The sequence below is a fragment of the Odontesthes bonariensis genome, chromosome 16 (genome assembly GCF_027942865.1).
Source record: "Odontesthes bonariensis isolate fOdoBon6 chromosome 16, fOdoBon6.hap1, whole genome shotgun sequence".
Lineage (NCBI taxonomy): Eukaryota > Metazoa > Chordata > Actinopteri > Atheriniformes > Atherinopsidae > Odontesthes > Odontesthes bonariensis.
The window spans coordinates 27,636,177-27,662,882 of NC_134521.1; the positions used below are offsets into that span (position 1 = coordinate 27,636,177).

The following is a 26,706-nucleotide window of genomic DNA, read 5'->3' on the forward strand; positions in this document are numbered from 1 at the left end:
ATAAGAGCTTGAACGAAATATTTTCGGATGTTTTCATGCTGTGAATGGATTTGGTACCAGTCGCATGAATCCCTGATAGTAATGCATGATTAATGTGAAAGATATGAAGGTTCTGAAATTTTGCTTTAATAAAAGATTTCGCCTTTTGTATTCAGTTGCAAATCCAAAGATGTGGATTCACACAATCAGAGAATTCAACACTGGCACATTATAATCTTTCTATTTGATATTTTGCATGCAGTTACCTTGTTGCTTTTACACAGCAGCATCGCTCATTTAAAGCCAACTCGTGAATTCATTGTGGTTTCTGCTTTATTCAACAATCTATTCCTCTGAAGTTTTATGCCATAGCATATTATATACATACAGTGATTTGTATAATTTGTTCATATAAAATACTGGTAATGCCTGCTTGAAAAATGAATGCTTGATGCCATTTTAAAAAGCCACAACCGCAGTGCTCAATGCTTTAGCAAGCCTGAAAACTGTGGGTCTCTCAGGGTGTCACAGCTGATCCTCTGTTAATCAAATTAAAAAGAGAAGCTATTTGCATTCCCACCAGAGATGTGAATAAGTCACTGTTTACAAAGCCGGGATAAAAAGCAGGAGAAATCTGAGGAGCAGGACAGAAAGTCACGTGTCTAACCAACAGATAACACGACTGGATTACAAAGCATATGGCCTGCTGAAGCCCTGAGTGGCAGTGATAGTATTAAAGAGAAACCTAAATGCAACAACTAATGGCACAAGATGCATGTCTATTTGACATTAATTAAAAAATGTATATGTATTTTCGTTTGTTGCAGTTTGCCACATTTATTTAGAAGAGTTGGCAAGCTGAAATGTGGTCGGTTAAGGTTTTTAGAAATGGTGGATATATGCCATCTCCAGTGCTGGTTCAGGGCTGGAGCCGATTCTGATATGGCTCCAAAGGGGTTTTTCCACCAAAGCCAGAGCCTAACCCAGAGCCAGTTCTTTCTGTTTCGACCACTAAAGTACTGGCACTAGCACGGAGAAACTGGTGCAACAGCAGTACCAACTCTTTGCTGGGCTCATTATTCTCTCCAGAACTGAGCAGAATAGATGCTGCACTGGCTCTGGATTTTGAAATCTCATGGTCAAAGCATGCTCATTGGTCTGGTTGGTCTCTATAACCCTGGTCTATGCTGCTCACTCTGTTGGGAGGACTTGCTTGTCTTGCTTTTATGTAACATTGAATTGAATGTTTTTGGAGTTCAGTCAGGAAAAATATTGAAGCTATTTGTTTTGAATCTGGGTTTACTTGATGGATCTATCAAACTATTTTCTGATTTTGACCAAGCAATCAATTAGATAGAAAAATAATCAGCAGATCGCTGGAGTGTGAGAATAATAAACTCCATCTCTGTAAACTGTAAACTCCATCTCTGTAAACTGTAAACTCCATCACTGTAAACCGTAAACTCCATCACTGTAAACTGTAAACTCCATCTCTGTAAACTGTAAACTCCATCACTGTAAACTGTAAACTCCATCTCTGTAAACTGTAAACTCCATCACTGTATATTGTAAACTACATCACTGTAAACTGTAAACTCCATCTCTGTAAACTGTAAACTCCATCACTCTAAACTGTAAACTCCATCAATGTAAACTGTAAACTCCATCTCTGTAAACTGTAAACTCCATCTCTGTAAACTGTAAACTCCATCACTGTAAACTGTAAACTCCATCTCTGTAAACTGTAAACTCCATCTCTGTAAACAGTAAACTCCATCTCTGTAAACCGTAAACTCCATCACTGTAAACCGTAAACTCCATCACTGTAAACTGTAAACTCTATCACTCTAAACTGTAAACTCCATCACTCTAAACTGTAAACTCCATCTCTGTAAACTGTAAACTCCATCACTGTAAACTGTAAACTCCATCACTGTAAACTGTAAACTTCATCTCTGTAAACTGTAAACTCCATCTCTGTAAACTGTAAACTTCATCTCTGTGAACTGTAAACTCATCACTGTAAACTCCATCACTGTAAACTGTAAACTCCATCACTGTAAACTGTAAACTCCATCTCTGTAAACTGTAAACTCCATCACTGTAAACTGTAAACTTCATCTCTGTAAACTGTAAACTCATCACTGTAAACTCCATCTCTGTAAACTGTAAACTCATCACTGTAAACTGTAAACTCCATCTCTGTAAACTGTAAACTCCATCACTGTAAACTGTAAACTCCATCTCTGTAAACTGTAAACTCCATCACTGTAAACTGTAAACTTCATCTCTGTAAACTGTAAACTCATCACTGTAAACTGTAAACTCCATCACTGTAAACTGTAAACTCCATCACTGTAAACTGTAAACTCCATCTCTGTAAACTGTAAACTCATCACTGTAAACTCCATCACTGTAAACTGTAAACTGTAAACTCCATCACTGTAAACTCCATCTCTGTAAACTGTAAACTCCATCACTGTAAACTGTAAACTCCATCTCTGTAAACTGTAAACTCCATCTCCGTAAACCCCACTGAAACTTCACCCGCCCCTGCAGACATCTCTGTGAAACCCTGCAGTCCGGGAGGTCACACAGTCATCAGGCAGGATCAGGGCGAAAAACAGCTGGGGTTGTGTTTGAAAAGCTGCTCAAAGGAGCACGGATGATCTGGGGTGCGAGTTTGATCATCAGGCCAGTAAGCATCACTTTAGCTTTGAAGAATAAAAAAAAAAAAAAAAATGGTCTCAGATCAGACTAAAGCTGACCAACACTGAACTCTTTCTGGGTGAGGCATGTGGCACAAACAACCTTAAGATTACAGAGGGTTTTAATCCCACAGATTTCCTTGGAGTAAATAGTTTCAGATGTTTTCCTACTACACAACACTGCTGTTGTGTGTAAAGGAGCTGTAAATTGAATCTCTAAAATAACACTGTAAAAATAACCAAACAATGTGACACCAGCTACCAGTACTGAGAAATGTGGAGACCGTTCTGCTCCACGCGACTTTATTCCTTTATCCAGAGTTTTATTACAAGTCTCAGTTCAGTGCTGTGCTGTGCGACCCACAGCTTTACTGTACAAGTCCACTTTCAAAGATTCGGTGTTGCTTCCTGCTTCAGCAAGCAGCCATTTCCAGGGAAAATGATAAAAACCTGCTAAGCTGCACACAGTGAAGTTAGTAAGTAGCTGGTGAGAATAGGAGGCGAAAGAGCCCCAAAAGCAGAAACTAATTAGGACGGAACATTGGATTTATGATGGATAATGTTGGCTTTATAACAGTGGATTGGGAAATGAGAAACACTTTTAGGTATACATTTTGTTTCTGCTGCACCTAAATGATTACAAAAATCAGTTATTGCAGCTTTAAAGATTCTAACTTTGAATAGGAATTACTTTGTGAAGTATCTTTAAATGACATAAAAAGCCAAGCAAAATATGTCACGCCACAGGACTTATGTTTTAAGTTTTATGTTTTAGGTTATGTTTTGGTTCTTAGATCATGTCTTAGTTTTACAGTCCATGTTTAGTTTTTAGTTTTGCCATGTTTTAGTTTCCCTTCACTTACCAGTTCATTAGTTTCACTCACTTCACCTGTGTTTTTCCCCTCAGCTACACTCACTCTCCAATCACTCAAAGTCCCTATTTAGTTTCCAGTCCCCCCTCTCAGTTTGCCAGATCTTTGCGATATTTGTCTTACTTACCTGCCCGCCATGCCATGATACCAGTTTGTTCCATGTTCCTCGTTTGCCTAGCTAAGCAAGGGCGTAACTTTGGGTCTACGATTGGGGGGGTTAAACTCGCGGCATATTTATTTATTTATCTATTTATTTAATCATTTTCTTCCTTGCTAATTTGCCATTCCTGTGTTAGAAATACATTGTGATACTTTTACTGATTTAGGCTACTTAACGTAAATGCAGCTGTTCACTTGACTAGTTATGCAATGACGACACAGTAGTTAAATTCAGTGTTTAAGCACTAGCCAACAGTGGCAGCTGACAAGAACTTAAAGATTAATCAATTTCATCACTGTATTGGCACCTACATGCAGCAAATGTATTATGCACAATGCAACTCTCGATACTCCCCCTTGAGCTGTCACCTTATCGTGGTGGGGGGGTTTGCGTGCCCCAATGAGTCTGGGAGCTATGTTGTCTGGGGCTTTAAGCCCCTGGTAGGGTCACCCATGGCAAACAGATCCTAGATGAGGGACCAGACAAAGAACAGCTCACAAGACCCCTATGATGAATAATATTTATGGACACCGTGTTCCCTTGCCCGGACGCGGGTCACCGGGGCCTCCCCCTGGAGCCAGGCCCAGGGGTGGGGCCCGCCGGCGAGCGCCTGGTGGCCGGGTCTGTGCCCGTGGGGCTCGGTCGGGCACAGCCCGAAGAAACGACACGGGTCCCCCTTCCTACGGGCTCACCACCCGTGGGAGGGGCCATGGGGGTCGGGTGCAATGTGAGCTGGGCGGCAGCCGAAGGCGGGGACCTTGGCGGTCTGATCCTCGGCTACTGAAGCTGGCTCTTGGGACGTGGAACGTCACCTCTCTGCTGGGGAAGGAGCCTGAGCTGGTGCGCGAGGCTGAGCGGTTCCGGCTAGATATAGTCGGACTCACCTCGACGCATGGCTTGGGCTCCGGAACCAGCCTCCTCGAGAGGGGTTGGACTCTCTTCCACTCTGGAGTTGCCCGCGGTGAGAGGCGTAAAGCAGGTGTGGGCATACTTATCGCCCCCCAGCTGTGCGCCTGTACATTGGGGTTTACCCCGGTAGACGAGAGGGTAGCCTCCCTCCGCCTTAGGGTGGGGGGACGGGTCCTGACTGTTGTTTGTGCTTATGCACCGAACGGCAGTTCAGAGTACCCACCCTTTTTGGAGTCCCTGGAGGAGGCACTAGAGAGTGCTCCTCCGGGAGACTCCCTCGTCCTGCTGGGGGACTTCAATGCTCACGTGGGCAATGACAGTGAGACCTGGAGGGGCGTGATTGGGAGGAACGGCCCCCCCGATCTGAATCAGAGTGGTGTTTTGTTGTTGGACTTCTGTGCTCGTCACGGATTGTCCATAACGAACACCATGTTCAGGCATAAGGGTGTCCATATGTGCACTTGGCACCAGGACACCCTAGGCCGCAGCTCGATGATCGACTTTGTAGTCGTATCATCGGACTTGCGGCCGTATGTCCTGGACACTCGGGTGAAGAGAGGGGCGGAGCTGTCAACTGATCACCACCTGGTGGTGAGTTGGCTCCGCTGGTGGGGGAGGAAGCCGGTCAGACCTGGCAGGCCCAAACGTATTGTGAGGGTCTGCTGGGAACGGCTGGCGGAATCCCCTGTAAGGAGGAGTTTCAACTCCCACCTCCGGCAGAGCTTCAACCATGTCCCGGGGGAGGTGGGGGACATTGAGCCCGAATGGGCCATGTTCCGTGCCTCCATTGTTGAGGCGGCCGACCGGAGCTGTGGCCACAAGGTGGTCGGTGCCTGTCGTGGCGGCAATCCCCGAACCCGCTGGTGGACCCCAGTGGTGAGGGAGGCCGTCAAGCTGAAGAAGGAGTCCTATCGGGCCTTTTTGGCCAGTGGGACTCTGGAAGCAGCTGATGGGTACCGACAGGCCAAGCGGAACGCAGCCTCGGCGGTTGCTGAGGCAAAAACTCGGGCTTGGGAGGAGTTCGGGGAGGCCATGGAGAACGATTTCCGGACGGCCTCGAGGAGATTCTGGTCCACCATCCGGCGGCTCAGGGGGGGGAAGCGGTGCATCGTCAACACCGTGTATGGTGAGGGCGGGGCTCTGCTGACTTCAACTAGGGACGTCGTGAGTCGGTGGGGGGAGTACTTCGAGGGCCTCCTCAATCCTACCGACACGCCTTCCGATGAGGAAGCAGAGTTGGGGAGCTCGGACGTGGGACCTCCCATTTCTGGGGCTGAGGTTGCCGAGGTGGTCAAAAAACTCCTCGGTGGCAAGGCCCCGGGGGTGGATGAGGTCCGTCCTGAGTTCCTCAAGGCTCTGGATGTTGTAGGGCTGTCTTGGTTGACACGCCTCTGCAGCATCGCGTGGACATCGGGGGCAGTGCCTCTGGACTGGCAGATCGGGGTGGTGGTCCCCCTCTTTAAAAAGGGGGACCGGAGGGTGTGTTCCAACTATAGGGGGATCACACTCCTCAGCCTCCCTGGTAAGGTCTTTTCGGGGGTACTGGAGAGGAGGATCCGCCGGATAGTCGAATCTCGGATTCAGGAGGTGCAGTGTGGTTTTCGTCCTGGCCGTGGAACAGTGGACCAGCTCTATACCCTCCGCAGGATCCTGGAGGGTGCATGGGAGTTCGCCCAACCGGTCTACATGTGTTTTGTGGACTTGGAGAAGGCGTTCGACCGTGTCCCTCGGGGACTCTTGTGGGGGGTGCTCCGGGAGTATGGAGTGCCGGACTCCTTGATATGGGCTGTTCGGTCTCTGTATGACCGGTGTCAGAGTTTGGTCCGCATTGCCGGCAGTAAGTCGGACATGTTTCCTGTGAGGGTTGGACTCCGTCAGGGCTGCCCTTTGTCACCGATTCTGTTCATAATTTTTATGGACAGAATTTCTAGGCGCAGCCAGGGCGTTGAGGGGGTCCGGTTTGGCGACCTCAGAATCGGGTCTCTGCTTTTTGCGGACGATTTGGTTCTGTTGGCGTCGTCAGGACGTGACCTTCAGCTCTCACTGGAGCGGTTCGCAGCCGAGTGTGAAGCGGCTGGGATGACCATCAACACCTCCAAATCTGAGACCATGGTCTTCAGCCGGAAAAGGGTGGAATGCTCTCTTCGGGTCGGGAATGAGATCCTTCCCCAAGTGGAGGAGTTCAAGTATCTCGGGGTCTTGTTCACGAGTGAGGGACGAATGGAACAGGAGATTGACAGACGGATTGGTGCGGCGTCTGCAGTGATGTGGGCTCTGCACCGGCCCGTCGTGGTGAAGAAGGAGCTGAGCCAGAAGGCGAAGCTCTCGATTTACCGGTCAATCTATGTTCCTACCCTCACCTATGGTCACGAGCTGTGGGTAGTGACCGAAAGAACGAGATCGCGAATACAAGCGGCCGAAATGAGTTTCCTCCGCAGGGTGTCTGGGCTCTCCCTTAGAGATAGGGTGAGAAGCTCGGTCATCCGGGAGGGGCTCGGAGTAGAACCGCTGCTCCTCCGCATCGAGAGGAGTCAGATGAGGTGGCTCGGGCATCTGGTGAGAATGCCTCCTGGACGCCTCCCCGGTGAGGTGTTCCGGGCCCGTCCCACTGGGAGGAGGCCCCGGGGAAGACCCAGGACACGTTGGAGAGACTATGTCTCTCGGCTGGCCTGGGAACGCCTCGGGGTCCCCCCAGAAGAGCTGGAGGAAGTGGCCGGGGACAGGGACGTCTGGGTCTCTTTGCTCAAGCTGCTGCCCCCGCGACCCGATCCCCGGACCAGCGGAAGATAATGGATGGATGGATGGATGGCAACTCTTGATACATCACACAATACAGAGTGGCACACTGGAGTGCAGCTTGCACCTTTATTCTGAACTGATTTCACATATTGCCCACTTACTATCACATTAAGATTGCTATAAATTAATAATAATAATACTACAGGAGTAAGACCTGTTACTGATGGTGAACTTGTCTTTAATGTCGGGTGTGTTTCCAGAGCCACTAAAAACAGCTGTAATCAAACCTCTGCTGAAAAAGGACAATCTTGACAAGACACAAATGAACAACTACAGGCCCATCTCAAATTTCCCATTTTTAAGTAAGATCATTGAAAAAGCGTTTTTTCAACAGCTTAATTACTTTTTATAACAAAATAACTGCTATGACACCTTCCAGTCAGGTTTTAGACAGAACCACAGCACTGAGACTGCTCTGACAAAGAGTTTAACAACATATGTCTGAATACAGACGGTGGAGAAATGTCAGTCTTAGTTTTACTAGATCTCAGAGCTGCATTTGATACAGTTGACCACAATATATTACTGAAACGACTGGAAAACTGGGCGGGTTGAACAAATTTCACGGAAAAACATATGTTTTGACTGTTAAGCCCGGTGAAGATTTAACACATTAGCAGTCATTCCAGTTGTCAACGCCGCTTAAAAAGGTGATTTTCTCCTCTTCTAGCATTATCCTGACAGGAGAACCATGCCAACTTTGGATGCAGTTATCTTAGCGATAGCAATAGCCTCAATATACATATCGTTGGAAAGCTTAGTTTATGGCCGTTCGTGTGAGCACAATAACTTAGTTTTGTAAATTTGACCAAAGCGACTGGTTTCGCCTTGCAGGATCACATATAAGGAACACATGAGGTGAACGTCTTGGTATGTGCAAGACAACATTCAAGATTTTTGCACTAGCTTTGTGAACTTTCTGAGCAGCTGTCACAGCCCTTTTCCATCAATTTAACTCTCGTTAATCCACCTCTTAGCACAACAAACCCCAAAACCGTGACTGTATTGGAGCAAACAGCAACTTAAGATACAGTTCAGTGACATTGGTTCTACACAGTGATCCCTAGCACCCTCTGGCACCTCTCACCAGCGGCTGCGCATAGCCTAAACAAACTTTCGGTAGAGAAAGTGGGTTGGGTAATACCAAGTAGTCGGTTTGGGGGGGGTTACATTACAGATTATTTAAAACATGATACTATCTTGAAATGAAATGAATGGATAAAGAAAAAAAACAAAAATTATTCATTCAGAATTTTATGATATTTTTTGATGATTTGATTTGATGATATTGGGGGGGTTATATTAGCTGGATCTGATTTTTGAGGGGGTCATGACCCCCGTAACCCCCGTGCAAATTACGCGCATGTAGCTAAGTATTTATTTATTTATTCCATGCCATTTCTAGTTCTTTGTTTAGTTTGTCACCGTTTGTTTTTTGAATCCGGCTAAGCCGCGCCTTTCGTTTAAACTTTGTTTGTTTTTGCTTTAATAAACCAAGCCTTTTTTTTTTTAAGTCTGCATCCGTGTCCTACCTTCTAAGGCCCGACCGATTATCGGCCCCACCGATATATCGGGCCGATATTTAGCATTTTGGGGATATCGGCATCGGCCATACTTTCCATAAATTTCCACCGATAAGTTTATATAATTTTCACAACCAATTTTGCAGCCGTTTCGTTCTGAACACGTCTTCTGCTCTCGCTCTCGCCACTTTGAGCTCATGAGTATTGCCCCGCCCGTCACAGCATCTGATTTGTTTGGCACACGGAATACAACCAATCAACACGCAAGGCTGCGAACGGTTTCAAGGCGGCCTTGGCGCAAGTTGGGGGCGGGGTGGCTTCTGAACGCTGTGAGCGGTTTCAAGGCGCCCGTGGCGCAAATTGGGCCACGGTGGTGGCAGTACTAACTTGAAGCAGAGAGAACAAACTCCCTTCAAGGTAAGCATATACAAAGCCTTATCCCCTGCAATAAGTCACAAACACACCAACGTTGCAAAAGCACGACACCACAACGTCTTTATTAGTGTATACAACTAGTGAAAATGGTCCATTGGATCTGTGTAACGACGCAAACCTTTAGCTCACGTAAGGAGCTAAATGACAGCGAATACTCCTCACTGAAACGGTTGTCCATAAAGCAGTCTCAGCATAGTGTACAATATTTTTTAAACCCCCACATGGAAACGTGAACGTGTCTGTAGTTCTACACGAAAGGTGGACTGAAAGCCATGGTCAATGAAGACCAAATAAAACGTGTTTGTTCCTGAGACTAACCATTTGTTAGTGCAAGCCTGCTAGCTACTTGGTAGCCTGCCGGTGTGAGAGCCTATCTTGTTCCGTAACAACTGGTTACCCAGCACGTTAGAACCAACGGTGATTGGTCGTAATGTCCCTTATAATTAACTTTAATAGAATTAAGTTTTGGCCAGTCGCTGCGTTTCAAACATCTGGAGTAACATCTTGTTGCGGGTAGCCAGACAGGCTGTCACACCACCTAGTAGCTAGCAGGCTTGCGCTAACAACCATGGTGTTAGGTGAACAACTTAATGAAGCCGTACGCAACGCGACTCAGGCCCTAAAGGCACATTGCACGTTTAGCCTATTAGTTACTTTATTATGCGTTGCTAAGCCCTTTGACCATTTAAACACGACCGGTGTGATATCAAAGTGCTGGCAGTTGGCCAATCTGTAGGGAGTTTGTCCAGACATTAAAGCATCCTAATGTAGATGGTTCATTGTAAAGTTGTACAGGGATGTTTATGTTTATTTTACTGTTTGAAAATGCTATAAGCAGCTCCCTACACTTGATTTTTAGTTCTCAGTCAGTTCATTTTCTATTACTTCTTAATATAAAAATAGGATATATTCAAGTATTCTTATAGCAGGGAGTGATTTCTTTTTTTATTGATAATTATGAATTTATATTATTATTTTATTTCCCGTTTTATTCTAAGTTATGTTTGGCTTTATTTTACAAATGCTGCTGGCAGCTCCCTGCACTTTTCATTTTTACAATTAAAAAGACTTAATGGATATGAACGTTTGTGTCAATGTGTGCTATTTTTAATTTATCGTGAATAATGTTTCTATTGCACATATCGGTTATCGGCCTCCCATTTCCATAATTATCGGTATCGGTATCGGCCCTGAAAAAACCATATCGGTCGGGCCCTACTACCTTCCCTACACACCAACCTGACAAAATACTCCTGCAGACTATCTCTGAAGGACAGAATAATGGGCTCGATTACAGACAAAGTAAAGGATGCAGTGCTGTGTGGTGAATTTGTATTTCAACATTAAAAGAGTGTTGTTCAGCTTGAAACGTGGTTGTTTTCTAACCCCGCTCATGCAGACCTTATTTCTACTCCTAACAAATTGATGTTATTACCTAAATTCAATCAGGAAATGACCAAGTTACAGTGTAATGTGTTGTGCTTACATGTTACCAAGGCAACCAGAAACATGGCTATAAAGGTCATGCTATATAAAGATAATAAGTATAACTGAAACTAATATAATCATGAAACTTGATCGGCTTAAGACAATCGTTATGGTCTTTTTCATTTGCAAATTTCATGAATTTTTTTTTTTTTTTAATCAGCACATGTGCATCTGGTGGAAGAGGTGAAGGGCAGAGATTGAATAAGGGAGAGCTGTTGGAGGAGGGCTGTACTTTAGTTTTCACATTTCTGCTTACCGATGCCATCATCATCACCCTTTCCACTTTTCCTAATTACAGATTTAATTATCTTTTTGCCTGTGCTGCATTCACGGATCACCTATCAGGAAGACAAATTCTCACATTTACAACTTTGTCAAAGACTTAGCAGCAAACTGACTTTTCCAACTCCCACGGTGCCCCACAGGAATATGGAGCATGGATCTGTAGCAGCGAGCAACAACAATCTCCTGAGGCGTATGAAATATCACAGATAGCTAAAGAAATACCAAGCTATTGTCTCTGTTCTCTTTTCTTTTAATAATTTAACAACAATACTTCATTGAATGGGGGCTTATAGTCGTCTCAGAGTCTGCTCGGTCAGGGAAACAGTCCCATGGTCACATACATGCGTAATGTTTGCACACTATAATCTTAAACAGTGGCCGCTACAGTATGTAACAATGTTCTTTAATCTAATGGGGCGAATCTAATCAGCCGGAAAAGACTGACAACTCTACTTGTGCCGTATCACAAACTGGCAGCTGCCATAACTGACGTGTCACTCACACACACACATGGATGAATACACAAGCCTGTGTTGTGCACACAAACTCCTAAAATGCCCCCAACCGTTGATTCAAATGAAAGCAGAGGTGTCTGTGTCTAAGTGCAGTGAAAGACTAGTCATTGAACAGGTATGTGAGAAGGAAAGAGGCTGTGCCTCACTCAGCAGAATATACATGTGGCTTCAGGCTGTGCTGTGAGTTTCTGCCGGCAGCAACTGCAAACGGATGCTTGTTTTAGGATTATCCTCAAAATAAAATGACTTAAGTAGCCTAAATACAAAAGTAGCAGTTAAATCCCTAAAAAACACCTTAAAAATGCTCCTATAACATTTATTTTTTTTCAAATAGCTCAATTAGACTTTTAGCACTCTTTAATCCCCTCTCTAGTTTTGACCAGAGTAAAATATAAATGGGTGTATTTGTTTAGTTTAGGTTTTTTTCCATTTATAACGAGGCATATCATGAGCAAACAATGCTATGGCTAAAGATTTCTGCTCTGAGTCTCCAGAGCACCACCTAAATCCTCAGCGAGGAGAGGTCGGACAGCACAAATATTCAGCGCAGAATATTTTCCGAAACCAATCCAAACTACTTGTGGGGTGCCGAGTTGGTGCCACCACAAAAACAAGACTGAGGGCCACTTAGCTCAAAAGATAGCTGACGTGCCTTTTCCAATTGCTCAGCTGGGAACTAAGCTAGCTGAGGGACCCCCACAGCTCTGAAGAGCCACACTTGTTGCCGAGTTCATCACTGAGCAATCGTTCAGCTCGCTCTCAGCCAGGAAAATGGGGAACTCCAGAGCCACGGGACCCCGAAGCTAGCAAAGCAAGTTTTACCAAGTACCCATAAGCTCTAAGCCAGCTAATGAACGAGCCGAGATCTCCAAACAGAGTGACCTGCCAGGAACTCGTGTGCAAGCTAACGGGGCCAAGAGCTGACTTCTGGTCCATTGTGCCCTCTACCAGTGACACATTCCCCATGCAACACAAGCCCAAAGCATGACTGGCCCATTAAATCCTGCTCTCCTTTTCCTACATTTGGAGAGGTGTTCTTTTCATAAAACTATAATGCAGCTTTGCTGCATTTTTGCATTATATTTGCCTAAAAGTGCAATCTTGAATGTCTTCAGTACATGGGACAGTCTTTTAGAGTTTTTTTTAAATTGCATCTGATCGGTTTCAATTTACATTTGCAAAGTGCTGACCAGTGCCAGTTTAAAGCCCATATGGAGCTCAAAGCATACCTCATTACTGACACCCCATGAAATCCCAAAGATCTGATCAATGTATTGTAATGAATTATTTAGTGAAGGCTGATAAAATGACAGAACCGATAACTAAATATAAGAGATCTTTAAAGAGATTATAGAATACGAACATGCAATAAAGAATCATTTAAAATGACTGTGTACATAATTAAAATACTTAATGACGCAGAGCTTTTCAGAGTTGTGTCTCAGGATATTCATGTTTTTAAACTTCAATCTGATCACATGAAATTTGCTGATCTTAGCTGTGACATTAAAACTCAAGTATAAAACACATATCTGCATGGCACATTTTATCTATAAAGAAGTTCAACTGATACTGAATGATTTATTGTTAAGTTGTGATAAAGATCTTTGCATTTCAGAGACACGTCTGAAATGATAAAAGGAGCTGTGAAATGCACCAACAGATATTCTGTTTTCATATTAATAACTTCTTTCTACTTTAGAGCAAAGTCACCAGAGATTACCTGGATTAATGTTACCAACGGAAGTAATTATCATGAATATCCAGGAATAAACAACCCAGTCTCACCAGTAAATGTGAAATAATCACAGAAACTGAATGATTCACGTTGTGTCTCCAGTCACATTTCCCCCACGTTTTCCTTGCGAATGGATTGGAAAGAGGAACAGATTGTCACTTCATGTCATGGAATCCTCACAAAAGGTTCCATCACATTTAACAGCTGACAGATTCTGCATGTGGATGTCGGATGGGTCGTGGGGGTAAGACACACGACTGTCAAGCCGAAGAACTGACTTCTGAATTCTGTAGCAGCCATTGATGTTTCCAACTATCTTTACGCATCATTGATATTCACTCTCTGGTTCCTTCTGCTTTTAAAGCAAGATGTATCTGACACAAAAAAAACAGATGTCATATGGAAATCCTTTATTTGATTGTTGTGCTCGATGGCTTGAAAGAAAATAGCAGAATTCATCAGCATGAATACAAAGTTTTCCGTTGGTTATTATTTCACATTTTGCCGGAAGGCCGGACTAAACCGACGCCAGCCATTATTTTAATTTCACCTCTTCTCTTTCTGTTGGTGATTTTCACTGCTGGGCACCTTACCATTTTTACCATTTTGTTTCTATGCTAATTAAGGACTGCCAGAGCACTCCATCCTCTACCCGGAGCCCTACATGTTGCCTAAAGGAAAGACCGGCACTGGAACCTCTGTCTCTGAATGCTTTAATGAGGACACAGGGAAGGCTTTCCTGGGATGACTCTTCCATGAATGTCTTAATCTCCCTGCAGTGGAACCATGCACCACCACACAGCTAATTCTTTCTGAAATCATTCTGCATTCAAACAGGGTTTCAGACCAGCTGTTGGCAATCACACAAGCGGATATTTCTGAAATCTGATAGTTCAGATCTCACCTTTACCAGCACAGTTTCTGTTAACATTCATCAGAAAGTGAGAGAAAATCACTCTGCTGTCTTCTTAAAGGGATAGTTCGCCTCTTTTAGGAATATCATTTATGAACATTGACTTACCCCCCCGCTGCGTCCTGTGAGCCGAGTTCCGGCCTCGTTTTGGCGTGGACGAAGGTAGTCTGGCTAGTTGGCAGGGGCCGCAAAAATAAAGCATTTTGCTTCTCAAAACAACATGCGTTCAAAAGAGTAATACATTTGCATCACAAAATCGTTCTCCAGGAAAAAGTCAGACCTCACAATCGCTTGGCGCCATTTTCTCTCCCTTCGTATCACTGCCTGCTGTGTAGACCTTGCAGACCGAAGTGCAGACCGAGCAGCAAACACTGTAACAGGCGTAGCTGTCGGCAGCACGCAGTGATATGAAGTAAGACTACCTTCGTCAAAGCCAAAACGAGGCTGGAACTCGGCTCACAGGACGCAGCAGGAGGTAAGAAAATGTTCATAAATAATATTGCTAGTATGGATGTCATACAGCGTCATGTCAAAAGAGGCGAACTATCCCTTTAAAGCCCTCTGCTGTATGGACATCAACTATTTTTGCATTTTTTTGCATGGGGCCCCTTTCCTGTTTCCTCTTTAAGAGTTTACAAAACAAAAACAATACAGCAATGTTGCTTGGAAATGATGAAAACAACATTTCATCTTTATCTTTAGTAGATCCATTTAATCAACTGATGTTTCACTCACTTGGGCTGTTTAACCCAAACATTTTCATGCTCCTAATTCCAGCTTTATCTGCTAAATGCTGCAGTACTCTAACTAGCTTGTAAACTTTCCATGAATGCCACTTGATGCTGAGGAGATAGCGTGGTGTGGAGTTTTAGAGCCTTTTTTTTTGGTCTGAAAACTGGTAAACAGCTGGTAAACAACTGGTAAACAGCTGGTAAACAGCAGATAAACAGCAAGCAGAAAGTTTTGGAAGGCAGCCTCAGAATCAGGTTCATCCCTCTCTTACAGTCTTTTACAGCCGTTTGTCTTGAAAGACATAACCTCATTTCCTTCTGCAGCTCTTCAATAAGCGGATCAGCAGCTCAGAGTGGACACGCGTATTCAAATAAGTGAAAAATAAAAAGATCAGTCAGTGACTGTTGCTTAGAAACGTGCCAAACACTGTGACACATTTGATGCTTTTGATGCGTTGAGCTTGCCTATTGCCCCATTCCATTCATTTTCATAATGTGCAATCAGTGCGGCTCTCTGTCCCAACCCCACAGATACACCAAGCGGTTCTGCTTTGCCGCCATGGTAACTGGATTAACGAGCTCCGGCGCAGTCACTATGGGATGTCAGGATGATAAATGACAGTCTGTCTGGCACCAAATCTGTCTCTTAATCTCAGCTGGAAAACAAAGGACATGGCTGAGAGACAGCTGAGATGAATGAATGTGTGAGTGAATGGAACATCACGTGTGTGTGTGTGTGTGTGTGTGTGTGTGTGTATTTGCATTAAAAAAAATTAGGAGGGTGGTACTCTGCAAAACAGGGTTTAAGGATGGCGTGGATGAAAAACACGGAGTTAATAGCAGCAGAAGGAGCTTTAGAAAAGCAGACGGATGCACAAACACGCAGGGAAAGTCTCTCTGCCCATCAGCTGTGTGCTGGTGTACATGTGTCAGTCTCTCACCTTGTCAGGTGCTTGGCTCTGCAGGCTGCCAACATCCAGTGGAGTGATGAGGGGCACATTTTGAAAGCCATCCTCCACGCTCACAGCTTTGGCCCCTTTGTCCTGAAGATTACTCCCCAGTTTCACCATCTTCAACCCTTATATATTCCTTTGTTTCCCTCAAGACTGCTCCTGAATAGAAGAAGCTTTGATAAATATTCAAAAAAAGGGATTTTCACAAGTGAACCAAACCTTACAGACATGGGGCCGTTTGGGTAGAGGGGAAATCTAAGGCAACAACCTAAAGAATGAACTGGATTGAACTTTTAAAACAGTTCTGTGGAAATAAATTCCAGGGTATGCAGTCAAAAGAGAAATTATGCGAGCAGCACGCCTTTAAAAAACGTGAATCTTGCCTGCAACATAAGCACATCCCTGACTAAAAAACTACCATCTATCCGCCGCAGAACAGCGTCTTCTCCTCCGGAACAACACCGACACAAACTGTTCCGAAAGCGGTTAAAAAAGGTGTACTTACAGCCCGTCGTCCTTGTCCGTCCGCTTCCTGTGCGCTGCGGCAGTGTTTGTGGGTCTGAGGGTCTGAGGCAGTGTTTGGGGGTCTGAAGGTCTGAGGTGGACGCGGAGGGGAGCGCAGATGGAGGAGCGGTGAGCTGGAGGCTGCGCTGCGGTGTCGCTGCTGCTGATGCTGCGGGGAAGCAACGCTGAGCCGCCGGAGACAAAGTCGGTGTCTGGCGGAACGTTTCCTACCAGCAAGGCAGCCCAACCCCCTAATCCAAACACAGCCTCTTCTTCTCTGTGATGCTACACACCCAGCCTCTGAAGCCGTCGCTAGGGGGTGTGTGCGTGTCTGTGTGCGCGTGCGCGTGTTTTGTGGTTGTTAGTTTTGTTTCCCTGCCGTCAGGATTCTCCGTTTGGTTAAAGTGGAAACATAATTAATGTAAACTCCATCCTCTGAGATGCGGACTGCGGGATCAAAGCTCTGTGATGGAGAGAATTCTTCTCGGGTCGATAGAAATGTGGACCGAGTTAGGTTTCAGTAATCATTAACAACCCCCTAATTACCCCCCCACTGAAATGCAGCACAAAAGCAAAAAGCAGATCCTCACACTGATTCTTGTGGTCCTACAGCGCCATCTGGTGGCTTAACTAGTGCCACGCAGACACGTCACGCCAGGTGACATTGAACTGAGGGACGTGTCTGTAAAAGCAATCAACTGTTCTGTCCTTAAATAAACCACTGCTCAGATAAGTGTGTCTGCCTGGGAAACAGAGGTGTGACCAGAATGGCATGTGTGGGTGGGCAGTTAGCTCATCTGGGGGGGGGGGGGCAGAAAGCAATACCTGAAAAAAAATCGGTGGAAAACCGCTACTACAACTTAAAGCATAATAATAATGATAAAAAATAATAATAATAGGAATAATTAAATTCGGTAATGAAAATATGGTCACACTAGCATAAATCATGACCGTCAATTTTAATTTTTAATTTTAATTAACATGCTCCACATTCTCCATTGAGAGTTTAAATTCAAGTGGATAGTTGGGGCAAGACATCCAGCCAACTCCAGCTTTTTATTACCTTCATTAAGTCTACATTTCAGATCATTATATACAACAAAAACACCCGAAAATGTGAAAATCGCCTTTTTTTTCAGCAGCAAGGGGTTAAGGTTACGGAGGGGGGGAAACACGATAACAAAAAAATAAATAAAGCTATAAACTTTGCAGATATATGCTTTTTTTTAAGGCTACGTGCCCACGACAACGGTAACGACAGATAAAGCAGAACATTTCGACAGATGTGCCTATCTTGCACACGGCGACAGCGTTTTTAGGAGTTCAAAACGGAGAAGACGCAAACGCCCTCCAGAGTGGAGATCTTGAAAACGATCCAACCTCTCGTCGCCGTAGGAACAGTTCAAAACGCAGAAGTGCGTTTTTTGCACACGTTAAGTGGGTAGTTCTCCATGAACGACTCCCATATCTCACTATATTTATTTTGTACACTCTCCCAATCCACATTATCCACTGCCTTCCTGGCTTTGTAGTTCAGTGTCGTGTTCAGGAGCAACTGGACATCATCATCTGTCCAAACAAAGTTTGAAGGCGTACTGTTGTTGCCGCCGCGCTTCGCCATTTTCTTCCAACTGACGCCGAGGAAGTAGCCACAAAACAGGCATTTCTCATATTTATTAATATATAACAATATAACTCATATAACAATACCAAAGGTATTGTTGCTACTGCCACCTACGTCCGGGGCGTGCATACTACATCGGCAAACTATGAGTTTTATACGTTTTCCCTGTTCCCATGGATAGACAGATATCCACCCCCAAGCGCTCGTGAGAACGCAGATAAATTGTGGAGGAAAAAAACAGACATCTGCGTTTATGCTTCAGAGCGTTGTCGTGGGCACATAGCCTAAAAATCACCACCTGCATTTATTCTATCAATACAAGACACAAAGAGAGATAATAAATCGTGGCATTTTTTCTGGTCAGTTTTCTTTGGATGGACAGGGCATTTCTCAGGGGGGCAGGACTTGTCCACCCCCCCCCCCCCCCCGTAGCCACGCCCCTGCAGTGTGAAAGAGACCCGTCCATCAGCTGTTTAAAGAATTGCTTTGTTGTCGATGAGACAGGCTAAAATAACGCGTATGAATCAAAAACTAAACCACCAAACATTTGTAAAAAGATCTTTGATGAGGTGACAGACTGAAACGACACCATATAAGTAACCATGAGTCCTGCAGAATGTGTGACAGCTGGATACACCGGTCCAGTCTACGGTTTCCATTCATGAGCACTGAGAATACAAGCTGGAGTGTCACCTCATCACTGTCAGTTTAACATCATGGCATCATGTGTGTAAAATGAGATCGAGCTTTAGTAGGTAACACATATCTGACAGCGGCAGTTTTTACTCTGGAGGAAGTGACTGTAGATGAGCCTGTTCAAGCTATGTAAGGGTTTCCTTCACATTGTATGGTGACAAAGCTGTGAGCCATCTGTGTTTTTTATTTTTATTAAAAACATTAGACCATCTCCCACTGTGAGGATCTCAAAGCATGAGCTGCATAGAAACAGCAGCCTTTACTCGTTTCTGTGCTCTCTGGTGCTGCAGCTGAATGAACTGATTTGCAAAAAGTTCATTTTTGACAACGGAAATTCTAAACTTTCAGTGTTGAGCATGACTGTAATCTGTACTGACCTTGTCACATTTCTATTCGTGGGTGTGGAGGAAATGTGTTTTCACTCTTTTTTTAAAGGGACAACTAACCTGAAAAAGGGTGGCCATGATCTCACTGTAAGCAGGTTGTAAATCAGCTTTTGTTTTGTGCTCCACTGTGGGAATAGAGTCAGCTGTCAGGGCAGGATGCAGCCAGCTGGTGGTGTTACGGAGCTACTGGTCAGTTAAGAGGAATCTGCACATCATCCAGTCATCACAGGGTTGTTACATCTTTGCTCGTTTTCTGGTATTCACGAACGAACAAAGCGAACATGTAGTTCTGGCACAAAGTACGAACAAATACTTTGGGAAACACATCGACGGTTTCGATCTGATACCGAATTCAAGCAGTGCAAGCTGAAGTACACCACTTATAAACTCAGTCCAACCGACGGAACGGATGAGCGAAGGCTGCAGAGCGGAATGATATTCCACCAAACTGGTTGATCAGTGGGGACCAGTTCAGTTGCTTTACACTCAGTTTAAGTTCATAAGCTGTTTAATTACAGTTCATGATTTGATGTTTCAAAGACTGAGCCAAACTGGAATAAATGCAGACGTAAACATACACACTAACAGATCTGAGAAATCGACCTGCTTAGAGGCCAGGTTAACTTTAAAAGGAAAAGAAAATGAGCCGGGTACCATCTACATGCTGCAACTACCGAGCACGAGGCGGAAATAAGCAGACCACACACACTCACACATACTTTCATCACAGTTAAGATTTATTTCATTCAACATTTCACATTACAAATATTTAAAAATTATGCATACTGTTATAAATAGTTGGCTGCAAACAATTAAATAACAGATTTTTCTTTTCGTTTCACTAGCACTTCTACAGACCAACTCCTAGAAATATGGACATATCCGTATTACATAACTTAATTAGAAAGGAAAATACAAAAATAGGAACTTATAAAGTGAAATGACAATAAAAATTAAGGTGATATCTTAAGTAAAAAAATGCTATTAATAAATACAACAACCTTCCCATACACAGTTAAAAACTATTGAAATCTTGCCATTAAGTAACATCATTAACAGACAAATATTTAAATATTTATTTTCCTTCAGAAAATGTGAACCATATATTGTGGAGCACAATATAGCAATTAGTAAAAACTAGACACTTTAACATATTAAAAGCTTCACCTCAAAAATATAACAAAAATCTGATCAAAATTATAAAAATCAATTATACATTCCAATTAAAAATATACCAATAAACAGCTAGATACATTGTTGACCTAATAATTACAATGCAATCAATCACAGTAGCTTAAAATAAACAAATAAGCAAATGAGCACAAAAAACTTTAATGTTTTAAAAATAACTTCAATTATTTATATTAGTACAAATAGTTTGATTTCTTTTCTTTTTTACAAACACCAGCATGAAAAGGATTACAATAACAGTAGAAAATGACTGTGAAAAACATATTAACATCTTCTTTAATTAAATGTCTGCAATTAAAAATGGCATTAAAGAATTACATTGCAAAGAGTCTTTATCTGGAAAAAGGTTCAAAAGAAGTATTGCACATAACAACTTGAAGTTAACTTGCAACATTTACCACATTCAAGTCTTTAAGCTCCCCTTCCTCCAGATAGCTCTATATAAGATCTCCTCAACAGACGGCGGGGACGAGTTCTCAAGTCTTTTAAACAGTGTTCTATACGGATGCTCAAAGTCCTGCACTGCCAGATCAGTTTAAAGTCGCTTTTTTTTTTCTTCCTCTCAAATCTTTTCTAATATCTCTCCGTCATGTGCATCCTGCAGAGGTCTGCGAATGGGGAAGCGAGGACCAACACGAAGGGAGGGAAGAGGGGAGGAGGGTGAGCTGAGGTGAGAGTGGGTTTGGGGCGTCCTTAACTTAATAGTTGAGAAACATTTGGTGCACACCACAACAATTAATTTCAATAGCTAATTCATGTACTTGTCATTTTCTCTTTTTTTTGTCATGCATGCTAAGGATTACAATAGGTGCTAGTTGGCAAGTTCAAGAATATATATATATATGTATATATATTTTTTTTCAAATATTAAAATATCTAAACACCAAACATCCATTCTTGTGATACGAGATTCAGCGCTAAGCCTGAACCAGATTTTTGCATTCTCCTCTTAATAAGTTATGCTCCATCTATGGAGAGGAAACCAAGACAGAAGTTACCATTTCCAACTAGTATAGCCATTGTTTAGAGACGTTAACATCAATTTAGAATTACACGGTGTTTTTTTTTCCTTTTCTTCTTTTTTTTTTTTCCTTCCTTTCTCCACATGCTGTTACTGACCAGATTGACTGGAAACATCTAGTGTAGGAAAAGCTAAGACCAAGAGAGCGACACACTTTGGTCTCTCCTCTGCAGATCTGAAGTCGCATCAACACAAGTGCGCACTTAGTTGTAAAGATTCCTCAGCACTGAAATGTATAAAAAGCATAATTGAAAATAATATATATTGAAATCACTCAACTTTTTTTTTTTTTCTTAAAATGAACATTTCCATATATGCAGATCTCTCAGTAACAAAAGTACAAAAGCTACCTTTCACAATGTGAAAAATTGAGGTATTGCAAAAAGGAGTTTCCCCATTTGTGAAAAATGTGCCTAAAATGACTGTTGGAAAAAGAAAAAATATTTAGAAAAGTAGTGCATAATAAATGTTTATATGTGCATGACAAAATAATTTAGCTAGAAAACACTGTACCAAAAATCAGCAGGCCATGTATAAAATAATCTTTTTTTTTTTCATCTCATTTAACAGCAAATTCTTCACAAAGTGTTTTAACTTCTAAAATGCTCACCCACCACACCCACAAAACTAATGTCCAGGGTGCAAAACTGGTGCAAGGACACCACGCCGATATGAGGATTCTCACTAGTGTGTAATAATCAAGTTTCTGAACTAACTCCCTGACGGTTAAACGCTCGGCTAGAAGGTTGCCACTGAGTGACCTAAAAATGTGTCTGTCGAACAAACGTGAGGATTAATTTCACCTTCGCTGTGGAAATGTGCACTTCGTGTTCAATTTTCCCAAACATGTGGCGCTACTCGAGACAGGAACAGCTCCTGCCGGACAGCTATGAGCTATGGAGAGAGCGAGGCCTAGTTTGTGCATCTGCAAGCCCTGCTGGGCTTCCACAGGAGTTCTGATGGTTTTAACTGCGCGTCGTAGACACCACACAGCATGGACATGCCAACCACGCATACTGTGTAGGTCATGTTCAAGGCCAATCTTTGGTTTGCTGGAGTCCATCAGGGCTTGACAGTAAAACTGCAAAACTGGGTAGAAAGTGACAGATTTATGAAACTATGTGAAACACGTCCTTGAAATAAATTAGAGAAAACATAAAAATCTGGACAAGAAATAAGCTACAGTCTGGCCCACTACTGCACAGCCGTCTTTGGTTCCCATAAGCCACTGGGCACAGCTGAATGGACCTGCAATCTCGTGATCAAACTGAATGTGGGTCACAAGTGCAGAGTAGTAGAGCACACTGCAGAGACTATCTTCATTTATGCTTCAAAAACACTGGATGCTGAGTTGGATTTGCTTGGCAGCAGAAAAGGTAGAAAGGGCCGACCCCTCCGGGACTCGAATGTGTGCTGAGGATTCGCGAAGCGGATCTACTTGAATTGCTTCTTTTTCGTTCGGATGCAACGAAAGCGCGTTGCCGTTAACGACTCGGGAGAATTGCACAAAATGCGTTTTTCAGAAAACTAACAAAAGACAGGCGCTTCCTGTTTGGCGGCCGCCCCGTCGAAACTGCAATAAAGAGGTGCCCGCTTGACCTGGCCTTCTCCCGAGGAGTTATTCTGACCTCGCGCCCTGAAAGATGTGGATCTGAGACCCTGCTGTGCGCGGACACCGGAAACGGGTTTGGATCCTCGAATGAGGCCCCACCCTCTGTTCGCTGCTGGCTGAGCAGCAGAGGCCACAAGCAGACACGAGGAGGGGACGTGGGCTGCGTGCATCTCTTTCCTTGTCTCTCCTGTAGCCTCCCTATGCCATACATTCCCGTAGTACACTGTATACTGTACGATGCTTTGTCCCTAGCACAACCCTGGGTTTGATTACAAAAATAAGGAGGTGATGAAGCAAGTGAGTACAAAACTGTGCCAGTTACATCATTCTCTACCTGTTGCATCACTTCCCTCTGATTATAGTTCTGAGGAAAGGAGAACACCAGAGAGTGTTAATGTTTTCTTGCTTTCTTACTTTCTTTCTTTCTTTCTTCCACTATATTCGGCACATTAGCAGCTGAGATTGAGGTATTAGTTTTTGCATGTCAAAATGGAGATCAAAACCCAAATATGTGTTGCTCAATTTTCTTGTGAATTTCAAGTAACATCAAAATATTTGTACAGTCTTGGAAATCATAAAGAGAGGTTCAGACATTTTTGATGTGGGAGGAAAAAAGAAAATGAATCCATTGCGTTCTGCAGCGGGCCCTTTCTGTTCTTCAAAGTTAACTCAGGTTCAGCTTTGGTTATCTACAAACGGTCTCATGTACGGTGTTTTCACTCCTTCAACTGGAAATAAGTGCACTCTTCTTCAGCATCACCCTTTTTTCTTTTCTTTTTTTCTTTAATTCACAGGTGCTCTTGAGCCTCATGCAACGATGGCAAAAATTGAATCCCAGCTCTCAGAAATAAATAGCCAATCACGTGCTGGTTCAGCCATGTCTGCTGCGAAGATGTAATAAAAGTAAGAAGTGACAGCTCTGCTGCAATGCAAGTCCACTGAACGTCAAATGATCTTAGGGAAACTTTAGAAAAATAGGCCAATTGATCAGCAGAGTACCATCTCACACATCAAACTATCCTATAAATATATATATATATATATATATATATATATATATATTTTGAAAACTAATAAAATATTTATAAAAAAATTAAAAGTTTAAATAAAATTGTTACACATCTTTTTTTCTAGATGGACATATTTGGATATAACTCCAGTTCTTCTTTTCTATCTTCAAAATATTGATATATATTAACTTTAAAGGGAAAAAAAGAGAGAAAAATGTTCGGTGAAATTAGAGCAAAAAGGAACTAGCAACAGAAAAGTGCATTTATTTGTACAATGATTTGCGACTCCTGCACTACCTGCCCTCCTGCTCCTCTGTTGCCTCTCCCTCTCTGTGGTTCCGCTCAGTTCCAGCGGAAGGAAATGTGACGGGGCCGGTCGCCTCCCTCCTTCACCAGCGGCTTGTGAAACTCGCGGCCGGCACGCGAGTGGATGGCCGCCCAGCAGTACTCGCAGTAGTACTGCAGGCAGGTGACGTTGGCGCAGAAGAACGGCGCAAACTTCCCACCGCAGCGAGTTCCCTGGCATTCATCGCACAGCTGGTCATCCAGCACGTATGGCTTCACTTCCACCTGCACCAAGAGGGGGAAATTCTATAAGAATTCTATTACAATTCATGCATTTTTGCACTCCTGCTCTTAGTTTCTCAAATTAGCTGCCTGAGGGCTACACAGTCATTTCTGCTGGGTTTCACAGGAAAGGTGCACGTCTGTAATGCTCTCCCTGCCACGCTGTCCCTTCGCTGTGAGGTGTTCCCATTCCTACAGCTCCATCAAAACTTCATTAATTTACTGCAAAATGCTAATTATTCCAGGATAGTAGTAAGTAAGTAGTAAGTTTTTTTTTTCTATTCCTCAACTTTATTTAGGAGGCCACCATATGCTACACAACACCTCTCACTCCCTTTTCCCTGGAAAAGTAGCTGGGATGTGCTATTATTAGCAGGCAGATGTCACTAAGGCAGCATGTCTACAACATTTGCACACCAATTATGCAAATGAGTACATGCTGCAACATCGTTTCAGTATTTCATATTCCATGTTCCACGTTTCTGCTGAGTTTCTGCTCCTTCACGTAAACATTTGTGTGGTTCACGGGGGACATCACTGCCATTCCTGCGCTCCAAGCACAAAACAGAGCCCTAACAGAGAGCAGTTTTCATAGCAAAGGGGAATTTAATGATGGCCAATCATCCCTGTTGGCTCACTGCACCTGAATAGCAAATAATAAAAAATTTAGCTCATTGCTCCCTGATGAAATTTTGCACATCTGCATCAACTCTAAGGGTACAGACAGTCTGTATAATGTTTCCGGGAAGAACCCTCCGCATCCGACTTCTAATGAAAAAATAACTAATTATCACTGAGCTCAAACTTCTGTCAACAATAGGTAGCCTTTTTCCTTGAAAACAAACGACTTCTCAATCTAAATGTCAGCAGTTAACTATTACTGAGCAGTGAAAACTCAGCTTTCAAAGGCAAAGAGAAAGCAATAAAATGGCACATATGCTACTTCACTGGAACCTTTCGAGCACACATCACCACAGATCTCCTAAAACTAGAGACTGCAAGCAAGCATCATAATTTCATTAAGATCAAGACCAAATCACTCGATGCACCTGAAATACTAAACATAAGTAAAAAATCTATTTTGAATATGTTGGACTACATCTGAATTTGACCGTCCGTATATATGTATATACTTTTAGTTTCTCTTCTTTCTAGTAGATTGACTCATTATCTCCTCTGCACAACTCAAGGAAATAGAGCACGGACAGTTGAGTTTGAGATAAAAAGAGCAGGAAGTAAGGTGTGTGTGTGTGTGTGTGTGTGTGTGTGTGTGTGTGGTGGCGTTGGGGGGACTGAAGAAAGAAGGGGGCTGGAGAAGACAGATGGAAAAAAGCTGAACACTCCTCTGTTAACTCACCCGTTTATCGATTTCTCCATGCTGCAGCTGTACAAAGCGAGCACTGATAGCAGCAATGTAGCTCTGCTGATTAGAGAAGGCGACCCGCCCCGCTCCCTTGGGGTACTTTAGCTCAGGGTCTGTGTCGATGCCGGCGTAGCAAACTCCACCGTACAGGCGGTCCATGATCATAGCCAGCTCCACTGCAGAGGGGGGGCGGGAACGAACAAAAGAAGCATACTGTAGAATTAGCTTCAGAAAAACCTTTCAGAAAAGAAAGAGACCGAAAACGGAGTGGACGCAAAAGGCCCGAAATCACACATTGGTGATCTGAGGTTGGTTTGAAAAAAAAAGATTCAGGCTGAAAGTCTGTCCAATTCTGTTTATTTTGTGGAGAAAATCCTGCAAATCTAAAATAGTTAAACAGTCTGTTTTTAAAATGGAAATGGAAAAATTTGTCTGAGGGAGGCTTATAAAACACGCAGTGCGCTGCGGGCCCTTGTGACCTTCATTACAGCAGCAACAGAGGTCTGCTACACAACAACCAGAGGATCAGACGGCATGAACACAGGCTACACAGAACACTGCTATCATGGAAAAAAATAAATTCATTTCAATATTCCGTTCAGCTCAGCGTGCCAAAGAGAGTTTATTTTAATCCAAGCAGTGTAGGTCGCTGCCTCTGCAGCTCGACTGTGTGGCAGGTCTGAGCAGACTGCAGAGGGAAGCGTTCTGCTGCATTCAGCTGGCA

General features: G+C 43.5%; 2 protein-coding genes across 3 annotated transcripts in view; both read right to left on the reverse strand.

Moving 5' to 3' along the window:
- Positions 1-16,994, reverse strand: part of nsg2 (neuronal vesicle trafficking associated 2) — a 52,213-nt gene extending 35,219 nt beyond the window's left edge. The window contains exons 1-2 of the mRNA XM_075486743.1: positions 16,514-16,994; positions 15,997-16,167 (exon numbers count right to left, since the gene is read on the reverse strand). Coding sequence (XP_075342858.1) covers positions 15,997-16,125 — 129 coding nt within the window. The 5' untranslated portion in view covers positions 16,126-16,167; positions 16,514-16,994. The remainder of the gene's footprint in view (positions 1-15,996; positions 16,168-16,513) is intronic.
- A 2,940-nt stretch (positions 16,995-19,934) lies between these two features.
- cpeb4b (cytoplasmic polyadenylation element binding protein 4b) overlaps positions 19,935-26,706 on the reverse strand; it is a 28,991-nt gene continuing 22,219 nt past the window's right edge. For both annotated transcript variants that reach the window (XM_075486745.1, XM_075486744.1), the window contains 2 exons: positions 25,977-26,158; positions 19,935-24,622 (listed from right to left, as the gene is read on the reverse strand). In XM_075486745.1, coding sequence (XP_075342860.1) covers positions 24,395-24,622; positions 25,977-26,158 — 410 coding nt within the window. In that variant the 3' untranslated portion in view covers positions 19,935-24,394. The remainder of the gene's footprint in view (positions 24,623-25,976; positions 26,159-26,706) is intronic.